We start from the raw sequence: 18,184 nt of genomic DNA on the forward strand, positions 1-18,184 counted from the left end.
AGGCCTGATTCATTAAGATTCACATACTGAGCCTTTGTTTTAGAACCCACGTAAGTCTGGTCTACGTACGCACAACAAGGAGCGGATGTGAAGATACGTGTGGTGATAAACAGGTCTGTTCTGCTTTACTAGGAAGACACTACAGGGTATGTCCAATACCTATGTGGAATATAAAAAGAGCACAGAAACCCCCTCCCCCCAAAATAAATGTCACCGGTTAATAATATAGGCATTAATGATAAAACATTACAAAAATAAAAAAAGTGTTTTTTTATTGTAATTTATTTCCATAAAATACATTTATTAGTATGTTATGAATGTCTACTGTACATAAAATACATTTTTACATTTGCATCTGGTTGCAAACACATGTAATAGCATGCACACGAGACTGTCATCACTAGTGATCAGGACTTAGACTAGCCCTGTCTGTGGAGCAAGAGATATGGCTGAAAAACAAAACATGCGCAGAGTGATTTTGCAGATTGTATGCACAAATTTGCCATTTACATCAATGAATAAGGCCCTATGGGTATATTGTTGACAAGAGCACAGTACTGTGTGATTCATGCAATTTCTGTAAAGGGGTTGATTGAACTAAGCAAGGGATATTAACATACAATGCCAGACTGGCATGTCTTTATTAAGATGAGGATCACAACAAAGTCAAACATCTACTGATTACACATCAGATACAATGCCTTTTGTGTCCGCTAACACTTATTACTGCCCTAGAAAGGGTTCATTATCTGCCATACAAATTATATTTAAGAGTAAGTGCGATAGTGGCATAATAGTGGTGCACAACTAGGACCTCAGTGTAAATTAGTTACATGAGCTTCCCCATGTAAGCTGATGGTCCGTTATAGAACACATCTGTGAGGTCAGGTAAGTAGGTAGGGACTGTACTGTAAGTACGTACAGGCAGACAGACAGTCTGATCACACACAACTTGCTAAAAGCCAGTCAACACAAATATTTAAATTATACTGTTTCATTATATTGCATTTTTTATTTTTCTGGTGTTATTTTTATGGGTATCATTAGTGTTAATTGTGGTAATAGAAAGAATGGAAGCCGTAAAACTTGTGCCTCCTCCCAGAATGGCAATTATCTCTCAGATCTTTTGTCTTATCTGGGAAGTTCTGGTGGAAAGCCTTATGTGCTTCTGACATTGAGAAAGAGTCTTGTACCTTCAGGAGCGATGAGTGTGAGGACTTCTTCCCAGGGTCATAAATGGCTCCCGGTGTATTTACCATATGTAGGTTGTTGCAGTGGCTCAATACGCTATGACTATTTGGGGCTTCTACAAAACTCACCTCCACACTAGCAGGATTGCTTTTCATGAATGGTTTACTGGGTCCAAATGCATTTTCAAAAGTCATATATTGCTCTTTCCTGCTTGGTTGTAAGTCTTTATAGTGGTTGAGTTCCAGTTCACTAGATGTTGGTATTGGAGTAATCTGCCTTCTGTATAAAGCATCAGACTGTTCAGTATCAGTGATTTTGAACATATCTGGTTCCTTATGCTGCCACTTTGAGGATGAGCACTGTGTGTATTCCTTTCCTGTAGCTTTGCAGGTATCCATGCTGTAACCAGTTACAGCACAAATGCATGGTGATTGCATGCAGGTCACACATTTTGTATCTGATGCAAGTGTATGCTGTGCATTAACCCTTTTTATATCTACACATATATCTTCCTTCACAAGGGGCCGTCGACCCTCTCGTAAACGTGCAATGCGTCCGTCCAGTGGTCGGGCATGAAGAACAGTAGATAAAAATGTTGGCTTCTGAAAAAAGTAATCACAAAATTATTATTTTTTTCGCTGAAATGTTTTATGCAGTATTATGTACTTGTCTTAGGCAGTGATCGAAGTGAAAATTTAGAAGTGGAGGTATGAATGTAAGTGAAAGGAACTCGATAGCTTTACAATGAAGACGATAGGAGAAATGGCGGTTTGGCATACCAACGTATCCATCCCTACTTCAATCACTGTATTTAGGGGTTTAAAGATACAAGGTAGAAAGTCAGAGTACATAAAATGTGATCACAGCGAGAACTGTGAATTTGTTTAAATATTTAGTTGACTGCCTCTGTAAATAACTTTTACCTATTACCAATTAGTATAGAATTGTAAATTGTGCAATTTGTGGTTCAGCTTTACAGTAAACTATTTAAAGTTGACAAGTTGACATTTTATACAGAGCTCGTTCAAATTGCTTTCAGAGAATTTTCTGGAGATAACAGTCCAATATTACTAGAGATGGGCGGGCTCGGTTCCCCGAGATCTGAACCCACCCGAACTTTGCCTATCCGAGTACCGAACCGAGCAGGCTCGGTACTCTCCCGCCCGTTCTGAATCGAAATCGAGGCAAAACATCATTGTGACATAGTCAGATCTCGGGGCTTGGTTCTCGCGATATTTGAAATGCATAATTAAATACCCGCCTCCACAGCAATCCATCGCCATTTGACAGAGGGAGAGAGCAGGGTTAGGTCACAGGCAGCATTACAGAGCAGGGACAGAGCAATTATTGTATACCTTATTCTTTCAATTATTATTGAAATTCTGCTAGCAATTCTTATAGCGATTGTTAGAGCAGGAAGAGAGGAGGATAGAGGAGGCATTTTTTGGAATATTTTGCACTACATATTTCCTAGTGTGAAACAATAATTTTTTTGGGCTACAAAAAGTCATATCTAGCAGCAGTATCTATTGAATATTTTGCACTACAAGTGCTTTGGGGTGTCCCATATTCCCCAGTGTGAAACAATAATTTTTCTGGCTGCAAAAAGTCATATCTAGTATCACTATCTATTGAATATTTTGCACTACAAGTGCTTTGGGGTGTGCCATATTCCCCAGTGTGAAACAATAATTTTTCTGGCTGCAAAAGTCATATCTAGCAGCAGTATCTATTGAATATTTTGCACTACAATTGGTTTGGGGTGTCCCAAATTCCCCAGTGTGAAACAATAATTTTTCTGGCTGCAAAAAGTCATATCTAGCAGCATGTATTTGATTGGCCACAAATATTCAGATGTTGCTTATATATGCCTGTACAATGGGGTACTTTTAGCTGGCCATAATGGAGTGTTTTGTTTTAACTAAAGGGCCTAATCATTCAGGGTTTGTTAACATTTTGCATTATAATAAATTTTTGCATTTTCAAAACAGGACGCCAACTTTCCAGAAGCCAGCGAGAGGATAACAAAGTTGCAAGAGAGAAGAGCAAGAACAGGTAAGAGACAATGGCACAATTTATCTAAATTTGAATGCTGGAGAATACACCTGAACATTCATATTCAGGAGCGTTCCTATACACCTATATATTGGTGGGGGGGGGGGGGGGGGGCTCTGCAGCCATATTAGCCTAGGGCGGCCAGAACCCTTAATCAGGCCCTGTATATCCTATTTGTTTCCTTTTCTCTACACGCTATTCAGTTACATGCCGTGTTGACTGTCTGATCTGCTGGGACTTGTAGTTCTTGCACAGATGGCATAGCTGTACAGTACATTGCGTGATTGAATTTATTACCGTTGGGTGAGCTGCAGCATTTGAGCCTAAGGGGGAAGCAATACAATCTTATCAATGTGCAGTGTATACGGTGCAAAATAGTGCATGACCCGTTTCCTACAAAAAATGCTCCCAGATCAATTTGCGAAAACACTTGGGGTCCCCTAGGACTATCCGCCCATGGAATTTTAGATGGCCCCGCGGGGGAGCCCCTTGGATGATCCAAACCTGATTAGCAGCTCAGCTTTACCGTGGAGACGGCCAGGGGTCCGGCAGTCCTGGGAAGAGTTTACTTACCAAGCAGAGGTATGAGCTCAAAAGGACAACCGATGCCCAGCATTGTGCTGTTGTTAGCACTGGTGCTGATGGCTGAGGGAGTAATGGTGCTGATGGCTGAGGGAGCACCGCTGTATGAACAACCCTTTAAGAAGGATGCAGAGGAGGTTTCCGACTTTTCAGGTATTGGACTGGACAAGACTGATAATGGACGCTCTGGCCATAAGAATAATGCCACTGAAATGACTGACCATGAGAAGACCGGAGTTGAACAAACTGACAGTGAGTATTCTGCAACTGAAGACACCGGCAATAACAATACTTCAACTGAAGACACCGGTATTAACAATTCTGCAACTGAAGATACCGGCCGTGAGTATTCTGCAACTGAAATACCGATAGTGAGTATTCTGCAACTGAAGATACCGGCCGTGAGTATTCTGCAACTGAATTACCAGCTGTGAGTATTCTGCAACTGAATTACCAGCTGTGAGTATTCTGCAACTGAAATACCGGCCGTGAGTCTTCTGCAACTGAAGACATCGGCAGTCAGGTTACTGAAATTGGAGGCAGTGGTAGGGAATATAAGAATATCCACCATGGGACTGAGGCACCAAAGACTGTCACCATTGATAATTCAAATGAGGAAAATGCTAATGCCAAGAATGCCAATATCCAAATGAGGAGCAAGGCATCAGCAGTAAGGAACCAGGCTCCTGCAAAAATGCCGGTTAAACCCCATAACAAGGTTACGGTGGTGTGCCTCACTGCTTCTACGCTGCTCCTTGTAGTCATTATGATAATAATATTCCTTATTAACAATTGGAAGACACTGAGGGCTATGTTTGGCAATGCTGTGAGAGGAGGCAGTGTCGACAAAGGAGTCCCCTGATGCCTTTGCCTCATGAGAAAAAATAAAACAAACTGCAGAAGATCGATGCAGGAAAAAAAAAAGCTTAAGAAAAAAAATGTATCTATTAAATAACCCTACATGAACTGTAAGTATTTTTTTGTGGAATTTGTCATAGAACAGATAAGAACAATGCTATAGGTAAAAATGTTAATAAAGTTGTTAATTGTTAGCTACCAGGTCATATCCTCCATTGTCCAGACCAGGCCTGGCCAACCTGTGGCTCTCCAAGGCTTGTGAAACTACAAGTCCCATCATGCCCTGACAGCTATCAGCTGTCTATCTACTGGCAAAGCATGTTTGGGCTTGTAGTTTCACAACATCTGGAGAACCACAGGTTGGCCAGGCCTGGTCCAGACCATGACCCTAGCTGTCATTAGGCCACGCTTCTAAATCACTATGTCACTGACAGTTTTTGCTAGGTTAAGACAGGACTTTTTTGCAACTCATCAAATTGCAACTGATTGAGTTGATTCTTTATACTTATATTTATAAGCCAAACTCATAAAATCTCTACATCCATACTCACTACATTCAATGATCACCCAAAACCAATTCTCTACCATGTACCCGCCTGACATTTTATAGTAAATTAAGATATTTTTAAAATTAAGTTTGTAGGGCAGGGGCCAGGGTTTCACTGAGGATTGTTTTGCTGACATTGAGAACTTTGTTTGGAAAGAGGGTTTTATTATGCTTTGACTTGGGGCTCAAATATCCTGTCCCTTACCCTAAGAGAAACCCGGGCATCCAGGTGTACCAGTGCAAAAAAACAGGTGTTGTGGAATGCATCAAGTGCAAGACGATATTGGAAGAAAAGGGGCTGCAGCTGCACGGAGAACCAGCTGAAGGAGCATCTACACACCTGGGGCTACAGAATGCCATTCTCCAGGAACCCAGCAAAACCAGAACATAAGAGTTTGTGGGGTGAGTTTGGAGAGAATGAGGTATCTTTATTAAATGTGAATACTATTAATTTATTGCTGGGGCTGTTTGGTGGGAGGGAAATAGGTTTATTTATTAAATGGGAATTTTATTATTTTAATGTTGGGGCTGGAGGACGGCCTAATTATTAATTGTGGGTGCTATTGATTTAACGCCTGGGCTGGTTTGAATTTTCTAAATGTATCCATTTTTCTTTTCAAATAGGGCCCCCAACATTCCAGGATCCAGACAAACTGCAACTAAAGAAACCAGCAGCCACAGGTGGTGAAAGTGACAAGAATAGGTAGGCTAGAGCAGGAGAGTCTGTGAAATGTTGTGATTCTAGTCGGACAATGCCAATTTTTGGTGACTGTTCTGCCCAATGTAAGGTGCAGGCCAATGATGCATAGCCATGCCCCCAATTGTATGAACACACCCACACACACGTTTGGAATTTTTTTTTGCCATGCTCAACTATAAGGCGGGGCTGCATGAAGTTGTTGCACCAAAGCCCTGAATTCCTCTTGGCAGCCCTGAGTATGTATCCAGCCTAACTTTTAATGGCCCAGGATAACAGCCAGTGCAAATCACAGGTGTTGTAGACATGAATTCCTATAGGTTCTACAATAATTGGGAGAGTTTATTGGACAAAAACATTATCAGGAGGAGTTAGGATGTATGTTCCCATAATCCACTATAAGAGATTAATACTAATGTTATTTCTAAATATCAGAATACTGTATACAAAGATTGTGCTGCACAATTAATCCAAATAAAATGTTCCCTACTATACGTCACAACATGCAAAACTTATAAGTTAGACCACTCCCTAATCCGCCTAAACTAAGTCCAATTTGTCCACGACATTCCCATATCTTTATGAGGAAACACACATTTTCACCACAGATCAGATGACTTATGACTTTAAAAAAAAAAAAATTGTGACGTACTATGAAAATTGGGATTCTTGGTAGGTATGCCCTACATAAATAAAGTAGACTATATTTTCTCCTAAACACTGCAGCATGTGTTTGTTAAAAGATTTCCATTTTAAACTTGCGGGAAAGAAAATCACCTAAAAGCATATTTGCTTACTCTATACTAATTGCACTAGCCCTGCTACCAGAGGTGATAATCAGGGTAATTATGCAAGGGCAAACACAGGATTCTCGCTTAGCATTCAGCCAGGTCGCTGCAGTATTTGTCCGAAAGTGTATTAAAATAATATTGTGACCTGTGAGGTGGTCAAAATTGACTGCAAATGACTTGAAATTAGTTTTATTGAGGTTAATAATGTAGGAATAAAAAAAGAGCAAAATGATGTGATTTTAGCATATTTTAGCAATTTCTCCAAAAAATACAGATCCAAAACCAAAACACACGAGGTCGGTTTTGCCAAATCCAAAACACGAAGCTAATCCAGATCCAAAACCAAAACCAGTTCACAGTGGTCAGTGAGCATCTCTAATTTATTGTACTGGGCAGCATGGTGGCTAAGTGGTTAGCACTTCTGCCTCACAGGCGGTCATGAGTTCAATTCCATGGCCTTATCTGTGTGGAGTTTGTATGTTCTCCCCGTATTTGCGTGAATTTCCTCCAGGTGCTCCTGTTTTCTCCCACACTCCAAAAACATACTAGTAGGTTAATTGGCTGCTATCAAAATTGACCCTAGTCTCTCTCTCTCTCTCTGTGTATATATTAGGGAATTTAGACTGTAAGCCCCAATGGGGCAGGGACTGATGTGAATGAGTTCTCTGTACAGTGCTGCGGAATCAGTGGCGCTATATAAATAAATGGTGGTGATGATGATGATAGTACAATAGCTTTCAAGTTATTGCAAGTGTTAAACAACGATGCACTAAGAACGATTTGCCTCTATATCGCCGCCTTCAGGGAAGAAGTGGTACTGCAGCAACAGTATTTGTTTTAGATCGCAATGTCACCTCTGTTTTGTAAAAGCCTTTAACATGTCCTTGGAATTCCTCAATGTTTTCTAATAAACATATCATTTATTCTCATGGGCATATTAATACACACAAAATCCAGCCACTGCAAAAGCGTTAATCACTGTAACAAAGAACATTAGTCATTTATTTTCCTTTGTACTGATGTAGCAGCCATTAGTACAGAACTAATTGTAACAATCCTAATTAGACTTTCAGTTCTTTAAGCAACTTCCTTTGAGTGTGAATGTGATGCCTAGTGCTTGTTCACTACTGTGCCAGGAATCTGGGTGAGGCTGAAAGTCATGATGGGAACTGCTTTAAAACAAAAACTCCAATGATTCTGATACTTATGATTCTGATACTTCTGATTGATTGGTAATAAATGGTGTATTCTGTGAGATACATATATCCTATATGTTTCTCTACACGCTATCCAGTTACAGGCATTGTTTATTTAGAACTGATTCACGTTTCAGCAAACTGTGGCTCTCACGCCTGTGACAGAACTACAAGTGCCAGCAGACTCCGAATGGCTTCTGTCTGGTCTGCTGGGACTTGTAGTTCCCGCGCAGGTGGCATAGCTGTCGGTACATTGCGTGTTTGCATTTATTAAAGTTAGGTGAGCTGCAGCATTTGAGAACGCAGCCTAAGAGGGAAGCAATAACATCTTATTAAGGTGCAGTGCACGGTGCAATATAGTGCATGCCCCGTTTACAAAAAAAATGCTCCCAGATCAATTTCCGAAAATATTTGGGGTCCCTTAGGAATATCCGTCCCTGTAATTTTAGATGGCCCCGCGGGGGAGCCCCTGATTACGCACACGTGGGCTTCACAAAGATGTTACCGCACAATAGCGCGAGCAGTCTGTGACGTCTCCGCAGCTCAACTTTACCGTGGAGACGTCCAGGGGTCCGGCAGTCCTTGAAGAGTTTACCGACTGTGCAGAGGTATGAGCTCTAAGGGACATCCGATGCCCGGCATCGTGCTCCTGTTGGCACTGATGCTCGCGGCGGAGGGAGCACCGCTCTACAGAGAGCCTTTAAAGAAGGAGATTTCGGACTTGAAACTGGACACTGGACATAACAACTCTTCAGTTGATGGTAACGGCTTTGAGAATGATTTACTTCATGACACCGGCCAAAACAGTTCTGTACGTGATGACACCGGCCAAAACAAGAATCTACTTGATGACACCGGTCTTAATGCTACACTTGATGACAACAGCCTTGAGAATCAAGCAATTGATGACACCGGCACTGGTAATGATGATCAGAATATTCACGATACTGGAACGGAGGCACCAAAGACTGCGATCATGCAGAATTTAAATGAGGAGAATGCAAATACCGAGATTGGCAATACCAAAAAAGCCAATATGAAAAATGCAAATATGCAAGTGAGGAGCAAGCCAGCAACAGTGAGGAGCCAGGCTCTGGCAAAAATGCCCCATAACAACATTACCCTGGTGTACCTCACGGCTTCTACGCTCCTCCTTGTATTCTTTATGGTAATATTATTCCTCATAATCAATTTTAAAACCCTTAGGGGTATGTTTGGCAATGCTGTGAGAGAAGGCAGTGTTGACAAAGGAGTCCCCTGATGCCTTTGCCTCAGAAAAAATGATACAAACTGCAGAAGATTGATGCAGAAAAAAAAACAAAAAAACCTTAAGATTTTTTTTTTAGCTATTAAATAACCCTACACGAACTGTAAGTATCTTGTGGAATTTGTCATAGAACAGATAAGAACAATGCTATAGGTAAAATTGTTAATAAAGTTGTTAATTGTTAGTTACCGGGTCATATCCTCCATGATCCAGACCAGGCTTGGCCAACCTGTGGCTCTCCAGGGGTTGTGAAACTACAAGTCCCATCATGCCCTGACAGCACTATCAGCTGTCTATCTACTTGCAAAGCATGTTTGGGCTTGTAGTTTCACAACAGCTGGAGAACCACAGGTTGGCCAGGCCTGGTCTAGACCATGACCCTAGCCGTCATTAGGCCACGCTTCTAAATCACTATGTCACTGACAGTTTTTGGTAGGTTAAGACAGGACTTTTTTGCAACTCATCAAATTGCAACTGATTGAGCTCATTCTTTATACTTATATTTATAAGCCAAACTCATAAAATCTCTACATACATACTCACTATATTCTATGATCACCCAAAACCAATTCTCTACCACATACCCGCCTGACATTTTATAGTAAATTAAGATATTTTTTAAAATTAAGTTTGTAGAGCAGGGGCCAGGGTTTCACTGAGGATTGTTTTACTAACATTTAGGGGCATATTCAATTCTTTGTTTTCCGCGCCGTGGAAAAACTATTACCGTTAATACGGTAATAGTCAGCTGGATTTCAGCTCGCGGCTCAGGGAGCTGCGAGCTGAAATCCAGTGAGAAAATTACTGTATTAACTGTTTTACCGCACACTATTACCGTAATAACAGTAATAGTTCGCGGACCGCGGGATTTTCAGCGTTTCCACCAAGAATTGAATATGCCCATTAGAGCTTTGTTTGGAAAGAGGGTTTTATTATGCTTTGACTTGGGGCTCAATTATCCTAACCCTAAGAGAAACCCCGGGCATCCAGGTGTACCAGTGCAAAAAAAACAGGTGTTGTGGAATGCATCAAGTGCAAGACGATATTGGAAGAAAAGGGGCTGCGGCTGCACTGAGGACCAGCTGAAGGAACGTCTACACACCTGGGGCTACAGAATGCCATTCTCCAGGAACCCAGCAAAACCAGAACATAAGAGTGCCATAACCAGCACTGGAATATATTCAAGTATCTTAATTATATTCCCAACTAGTAGTCCTTTAAGTAAGAGTAGGACGAAAACAAACAATGAAAACATCAGCTTACCGGCAGGGCACACAAGTGTTGGGTACTGTTGTGTACTGAATGGTATGATCGGTGGAAAAGTCACTCTTCGTTGTAGGCACCAAAAACTAAATTGTTAGCTTAATTGTGCTACATAAAATGATAGAACCTTGTAGGCTTTATATAAAAATACTCTACATAACATAATAAATAAATAAAACGACTTCCATATTGCTAGCCCCTGAAACACAAGAATACTTTGGATCCACGTTGGCTGTAGTGTATAAATAGAGGTGTGGGATCTATTATCTGGAATCCCGAGGGTTCAGGTTTTCCATATAAAGGGTTTTTTTCCCCCTAATTTGGAGCACATGCCTAAAACATTCTAAATGATATTTAAAAAACGACCTGTGTCTTTCCCACATTTCCCCTGGCATTACCCTGCTCATGAAAAGGCTTGCACTACACCCAGCTGATCGTATGATGTGACACTCACATCCAATCACATGCCATCTTCTTCTGCCAGTAATGCCAGTCACTCTCAACAAATGGCATTAAGTCTTGGACCAACTAAAGGTAGTGTAACACTTTAAATTGTTTACCATTACTCCTCTCAGTGAGTGTAGGAGCAGCTTAATGCGGTGTCTGTGTGCATGGCGTTCCTGTCCTCGCATACCCCGATTGGGACTAGTCTATTTCCTATAAAGTAAGGTCTGGTTTTCCAGTGTTGGGAATTGTTACAGGTATGCAGTGACACTTTCCACTTTAATTAACTCACTACAATTATAGGATCTGTACAATCACAGACCTCAAACCACTGGGACAGAATGGCAGCCAGGTAAGTCAGACAGGCAGAAGATGCTACAGAATCTGAATCCAAAATAATAGAGGTAACCCAGGAGCCATGCACAGAGGAAAAGAAGATTCCAGACCAGTAGACAAACGCATAAACATAAAACCAGACAATGCCAGGTTAAACCCATCCAAAAAACTCACATAGAAAACCTTTACTCCAGTAATGTGGAAAGCTAGGCCTGAACCTTAAATGCAAATATACCCATTGGCTGCCAGTAAATAGATAATCAATTAGCACACAGCACTTTATAGAATGAATTTACTCAAATGAAGAAGCTAATGGCACATTTATATACACATCAGACCTGATTGCAATTGTGCATTAATGGTGGATCACTTGGGTATATCACCGGTGACTGGTGTAAGTTGGATGGTTTAATAACACAGCACCATGCAATGTTAAAGTATCTGCATACTGATCTGTTCTTTCTAAGGGTGGGGGGTGACTAGGCAGTAATCTTAGGTCTCATCTTCGGATGGGACTCTTGAGTCACAATATATAGCTGTTATAGGGTCCATTCTATATTGTGAGAACTATACTGTTGATCATTTTTTATTATACTAATGGACGCTTGAGAAGCCCCCCTTTAATTGTGGCCCTAGGCTGCACCCCGTTTCTGTACTCCATAGCTATTGTGTGGGCTTCAGTTAAGTGGTAACGGCACAAAACAAAACACAGTAAAACATCTGAAAAAAAAAAATGAAACACTGCCTACAAAGAGGAAAATAAAATGTCAAAGGAAGTTGAAAACAATCGGAATGCATTAGGAACCCCATTGAAAAAATAAAAAGTTTGTACTTGTTAATGGTGAGGTCTCATTAAAACCACTAATGATTGTTTCAGTTGTTTATAAATCACAACCTTTCAAATGGAGCTGAAATTGACTCGAATGTAACGATGTTCCTTTGCGATAGGATACGCTCTCTTTATTGTTTCACAGAGCAAAAGGTTTTAATAGGCCCCTGGTAATCCAGCCTGCTCTCAACGGCCAATGACAGGGCAAATGGCTGAGTAGAATCAGTTGAGGGAAAAGGAAGTCTTGTCGGAAATTAGATTAATCTTGTAACCAGTGTTCAGGGCTGATAACCCGTCTGGGCTCAAAACTGCTTTATCTAGAGCGCTATTAACCCTTATCTGACAATCGGCACTTAACTGTTATAAACAACATTAAAAGGGGCAGGATCTCTTTTTCCATGTAGACTAAACACTGATGGATGAATTCCATGAGTATCATTGCCATATGCAATGTGGAGATTAAAAATTCCATTCCGGGTGATGGAGAAAAAAAATATTACATAGGGAAAATTATTATTCCATTGAGAAAACTATCAGAGGTGACATGTAATTCGTATTGTGCTAAGTATTTCATGGTCATTTTTTTTCAGTACTTCTGACTGTAAACTGACATGAAATGGTCATGATTTCAAACTGAAAGGAATTTCCACCTGTGGAGGGAATTTTACAGGTGCCTTGACAAAGACATCCGTAAGGGTATTTCCACTTAGACGCAGGTGTCCTCATATTGAGAGCATTCCACGAGAGCTTTCCTACTGAAATGAGTGGCCACATCTGATTGAACAACAGTCACAGTCATCCAATCAGAAAACACCTTTAATTTCAGCCACAGTGATAAGCCTTTAGAATTCTGTCTTAACCTGTCTAAAACAAGTTAGTTTCAACATCAGAGAAACAGTCCATGGAGGACGACAAGCACAAAGGTATTATTAGAGCCTGTTCATCCACTAGTGCAGGCTGGGCCAACCAATGGCTCTCCAAGTGTTGTGAAACTACAAGTCCCAGCATTCCCTGCCAGCTATCGCCTGGATATCTACTAGCAAGAATTGCTGGGCCTAGTCTCCCATCTAGGACCCAATGGTCAGATTACCCTAACTCCTTTATATGTTTTTTCTTTTAAGGGTGGAGGGAGAATGGGGCCCAAACCAGCAACTTGACAAAGGCAAGAATATTATTTTAATTGTATTTTATCTATCAAGTCACACTTGCCTGCCACCATGGCCTCCATCATCTCGGCAGAGTAATGTAATAAATTAAGGAGGTGTGTGTAGTGAATGTGTTACCTGATTGGATACTACATTCATAGGACACGCCTCCAGTCCTTGGTTGCTACAAAAGAACATCCTCCAGCGTAGAGACCCGCATTGTTTTCTTCCCATTCGAAATTAAAGTGGATTGTCGGAAATGACTAAATAGTTGTGGTTGAGCCAGAGAATCAGCTACACTATGTCATATAGCGCAAAGGTGAGCAACCACAAATGTGATTTCGGAATAGGTTTGTTTGTTTGGTAACCTGCAAAAATATCCTAATGAATGTATAGGCTGAATGTAGGCGTAGCTCACAAAATGGCTGCCTCCGCTATAGGAGACAGGCACACTTTAAATATCAGCAAACAGTGGACCATACATATTTTTATATCACTTGTTTAGTTTAGAAGAGAATATGACCAGGTTACATTATTAGATTACTGTTCTTTACATAATTCTTTACCAGAGGGGTTCAAATTCAGTACTCAAGAGCTACAAACAGGTCATGTTTACAGGATTACTTTAATCACGTACAGATGAGTTAATCTATTTTTCTGGGTTTATTCCCCTGGTTGCTACAGACAGAAATCCTGAAAACATGACCTGTCGGTAGCTCTTGAGGACTGGGTTTGAGCACCTCTGCTCTATGCTGTTAAACTTTCAGAGCCCAGGGAAAGCTCTGCCAGTCTGTGGATGGTGAATTTCACGTAGGCATTGCCCAGCAGAGCCCTTCAGCTCATTAATCTGAGACAGAGTCTGTACATACGCGCAGAACATAACAACTAGAGATGCTCACTGACCCCCGTGTTTTGGTTTTGGTTTTGGATCTGGATTACCGTCGTGTTTTGGTTTTGGTTTTGCCAAACCGCCCTTGCGTGTTTTGGTTTTGTTTGGTTTTGTTTTGCAATTTTGCTGAAAAATCAATGTTTTTGGGCATAAAATAACCGAATTTAGTGCTCCACCTGGTTCTTGGATAAGTAATGTAATTGTAAAGCTATATTATTATGAAAAATAACAGTTTAATTCCTGGTAGGCCGTCATTCTACACACAAACCAGATTGTCTTCCTCTCCATCTATTCATATTGGCAATGCAACCATGGTCTTTGGGTGTATATTATACCCTACACGTATAGTTAAATATGTAAAGAAATGGACAAAGGCAGTTTGGTTTCTGTGTCTCTAGACCCCCCTCCACTTGTAAAAAATAGTAAAAAATTCAGCCGTTATAGACTGTACAATATAAATTGAAATGGACAAAGGCAGTTTGGTTTCTGTCTCTATAGGCCCCCCTCCACTTGTAGAAAATAGTAAAAAATTCAGCCGTTATAGACTGTACAATATAAATTGAAATGGACAAAGCCAGTTTGGGATCAGTCTGTGTATGACACCCTACCCTTATTGAGAAATTGCCAAAACAGCAGCCTTTCAAGACTGTACGTGATATAGAAATGCCCCAAGTCCCAAGTTTTTTGGTGTGTTTTTTATTCCCTGATTTAAAAGACTATGTACCTTTTACATAGGCTTTACCAGTTGACGTACAGGGAAGACTACCATCAGGACTGGTGCCAGCACCTGCTTGCTGATTCTGCTCATATGTGGACTGCTTTGAATCTATTTTAATGAGCCTGCAAAATATTGTATAGATACTGCTGATAAATATCACTTTTAACAGCCAGAAAAATTAGTGTTTCACAGTGGGGAATATGGGACACCCCAATGCACTTGTAGTGCAAAAAATGGTAGAAATACTGCTGATAAATATCACTTTTGACCGCGAGAAAAATGAATGTTTCACACTGGGGAATATGGGACACCCCAAAGCACTTGTAGTGCAAAAAATTGTATAGATTCTGCTGACAAATATCACTTTTGACAGCCAGAAAAATTAATGTTTCACACTGGGAAATATGGGACACCCAAAAGCATTTGTAGTGCAAAAAATGGTAGAAATACTCCTGATAAATATCACTTTTGACAGCCAGAAAAATTAATGTTTCACACTGGGGAATATGGGACACCCCAAAGCACTTGTAGTGCAAAATATTGTATTAGATCCTGCTGATAAATATCACTTTTGACAGCCAGAAAAATTAATGTTTCAGACTGGGGAATATGGGACACCCAAAGCACTTGTAGTGCAAAATGTTGTATTAGATACTGCTGACAAATATGACTTTTGACAGCCAGAAAAATTAGTGTTTCACACTGGGGAATATGGGACACCCCAAAGCACTTGTAGTGCCAAAAATTGTATAGATCCTGCTGACAAATATCACTTTTGACAGCCAGAAAAATTAATGTTTCAGACTGGGGAATATGGGACACCCCAAAGTACTTGTAGTGCAAAATATTGTATTAGATACTGCTGACAAATATGACTTTTGACAGCCAGAAAAATTAGTGTTTCACACTGGGGAATATGGAACACCCCAAAGCACTTGTAGTGCCAAAAATTGTATAGATCCTTCTGACAAATATCACTTTTGACAGCCAGAAATATTAATGTTTCTCACTGGGGAATATGGGACACCCAAAGCACTTTTAGTGCAAAAAATTGTAGAAATACTGCTGATAAATATCACTTTTGACAGCCAGAAAAATTAGTGTTTCACAATGGGGAATTTGTGACACCCCAAAGCACTTGTAGTGCAAAATATTGTATTAGATACTGCTGACAAATATGACTATGACAAAAACCCTCCTCAATCCTCCTCTCTTCCTGCTCTAACAATTGCTAATAGAATTGGAATTAATAATATAATTGAATAGATTAGAAATTAAATAATAATAATAATACAAAGAATAAGGTGTACAATTCTTGCTCTGTCCCTGCTCTAATACAGCCTCTGAGCTAACCCTGCTCTCTCCCTCTGTCAAATGGCGATGGAGTGCTGTGGAGGCGGGTATTTATGCTTTTCAAATCTCTCGAGAACCGAGCTCTGAAATACGAATACGTCGCGATGATGTTTTGCCTCGATTTTGATTTCGAATGGGCGGGAGAGTACCGAGCGTGCTCGGCTCGGTACTCGGATAGGCTAAATTCGGTAGGATTCGGATCTCGGGGAACCAAGCCCGTCCATCTCTAAAATACAGTAAGTAATGTACAATAAACAAGACTCTATCAAGGAGATAGATAGACAATGCACAATGACGCCCACACTTATGCATTTAAACCATAATTAGTTAAATATATATTTTTAATTTACAGTCTTTGAGATACTGGTGGAGCTCATAATGGCGCAAATCGCATCGCTGCTTACTCCTCGCATCGCAAACCCGTGATTCAAAGCATGGGGCGGGACTACAGTGGCGTAATGGCTAACCAAGCCCCCTCCCACACTCGTCACCCCACCTATAAGTTGGCCAGCATGGGCGGCATACATAAGTCTGCTGCGCACATAAGTCAATTTTATTTATGTGTCACTTGATCCAGTATTTATCCAAAACTATTTATATTTCTCATAGCTGTAAACATCTGACAAGAAAAATAATGTCTTTAGTTACTTTTGGTGCCTCACAGTGCCTCACTGTGTGACAGCTTTAGTACACACTCAACCACCAATCAAAATCATTGGTGGTCAGTGGTCAGCAACAGGCAGCCAATCGCTAGGCTGCCTGTTGCTGTATGGTCACCCACAATGCTGTGCAGCAGACAGGAAGCAGGAAGTCTTCACTTCCTGTCTTCTTATCTGAGGAGCGAGGAGCGACGCTGGCCAGCACAACTACAGGTAAGTGAGGGGGCTGCCATACAAATCTACAGGAAGAGAGGGGGACTGCCATACAAATCTATAGGGAGGGAGAGGGGGGACTGCCATGCAAATCTATAGGGAGGGAGGGGGGAGGGAATCTGCCATACAAATCTATAGGGAGGGAGAAGGGGGCTGTCATACAAATTTATAGGGAGGGAGGGGGATCTGCATACAAATCTATAGGGAGGAAGAAGGGGGCTGTCATACAAATCTATAGGGAGGGAGAGACGTTGATATGTGTGAAGGAGGGCAGAGGAGAGGGGCAGATATATGTGGCTGGGGGAGTTTTGATGTGACAGGGGGGATAGCTGCAGATGGGAGGTAAGGAAAATGACTGCAGAGGTGGGAGGTGAGGAAAATAGCTACAGGGGGGAGGTAAGGAAAATGACTGCGGGGGGGATGGATGCAGGGTGGGAGGTAAGGAAAATGGCTGCAGGGGGGGTTAAGGAAAATGGCTGCAGGGGGGAAAGGTGAGGAAAATGGCTGCAAGGAGGGGGAAACGATGCAGGTTGGGAGGGAAGGAAAATTGCTGCAGGGGGGGGGGGGTGTTAAGGAAAATGGCTGTGTTGGGGGATAATGAAAATGGCTGCAGGGGGCAATGGCTGTAGGAGGGGGTAAGGAAAATGACTGCACGGGGAGCAATGGCTGTAGGAGGGGGTAAGCAAAATGGCTGCAGGGGGAGCAATGGCTGCGGGGGGTAGTGAAAATGCCTGCAGGGGGTATTTAAAAAAAAAGAGTAGGTTTGGGGGCATAATCTCATGATTGTGTGGCGGTTACATGGATGCTCTCTGTCGTCTCAGCAATCACTAGAATACTAAATATTAGTGAGATGGGGCTGATAGAGGTTTATATTTGATTGACCACAAATGTTCAGTTATTACTTATATATAATTGAGTGTTTTGTTTTAACTAAAGGGCCTAATCATTCAGGGTTTGTTAACATTTTGCATTATAATACATTTTTGCATTTTCAAAACAGGACCCCAACTTTCCAGAAGCCAGCGAGAGGATAACAAAGTTGCAAGAGAGAAGAGCAAGAACAGGTAAGAGACAATGGCACAATCTGTCTAAATTTGAATGCTGGAGACTACACCTGAACATTCATATTCAGGAGTATTCCTATACACCTG

At 41.2% G+C, this 18,184-nt stretch overlaps 1 protein-coding gene across 1 annotated transcript in view; it reads right to left on the reverse strand.

Annotated features, from left to right (window-relative positions):
* Positions 1–866: 866 nt before the first annotated feature.
* The window catches only part of SPMIP4 (sperm microtubule inner protein 4), a 66,388-nt gene continuing 49,070 nt past the window's right edge, over positions 867–18,184 (reverse strand). The window contains exon 9 of the mRNA XM_075211443.1: positions 867–1,793. Within this exon, the coding sequence (XP_075067544.1) occupies positions 1,050–1,793 (744 nt within the window). The 3' untranslated portion in view covers positions 867–1,049. The remainder of the gene's footprint in view (positions 1,794–18,184) is intronic.

This window comes from Mixophyes fleayi, chromosome 5, assembly GCF_038048845.1.
Source record: "Mixophyes fleayi isolate aMixFle1 chromosome 5, aMixFle1.hap1, whole genome shotgun sequence".
NCBI classification, from domain to species: Eukaryota; Metazoa; Chordata; class Amphibia; order Anura; family Limnodynastidae; genus Mixophyes; species Mixophyes fleayi.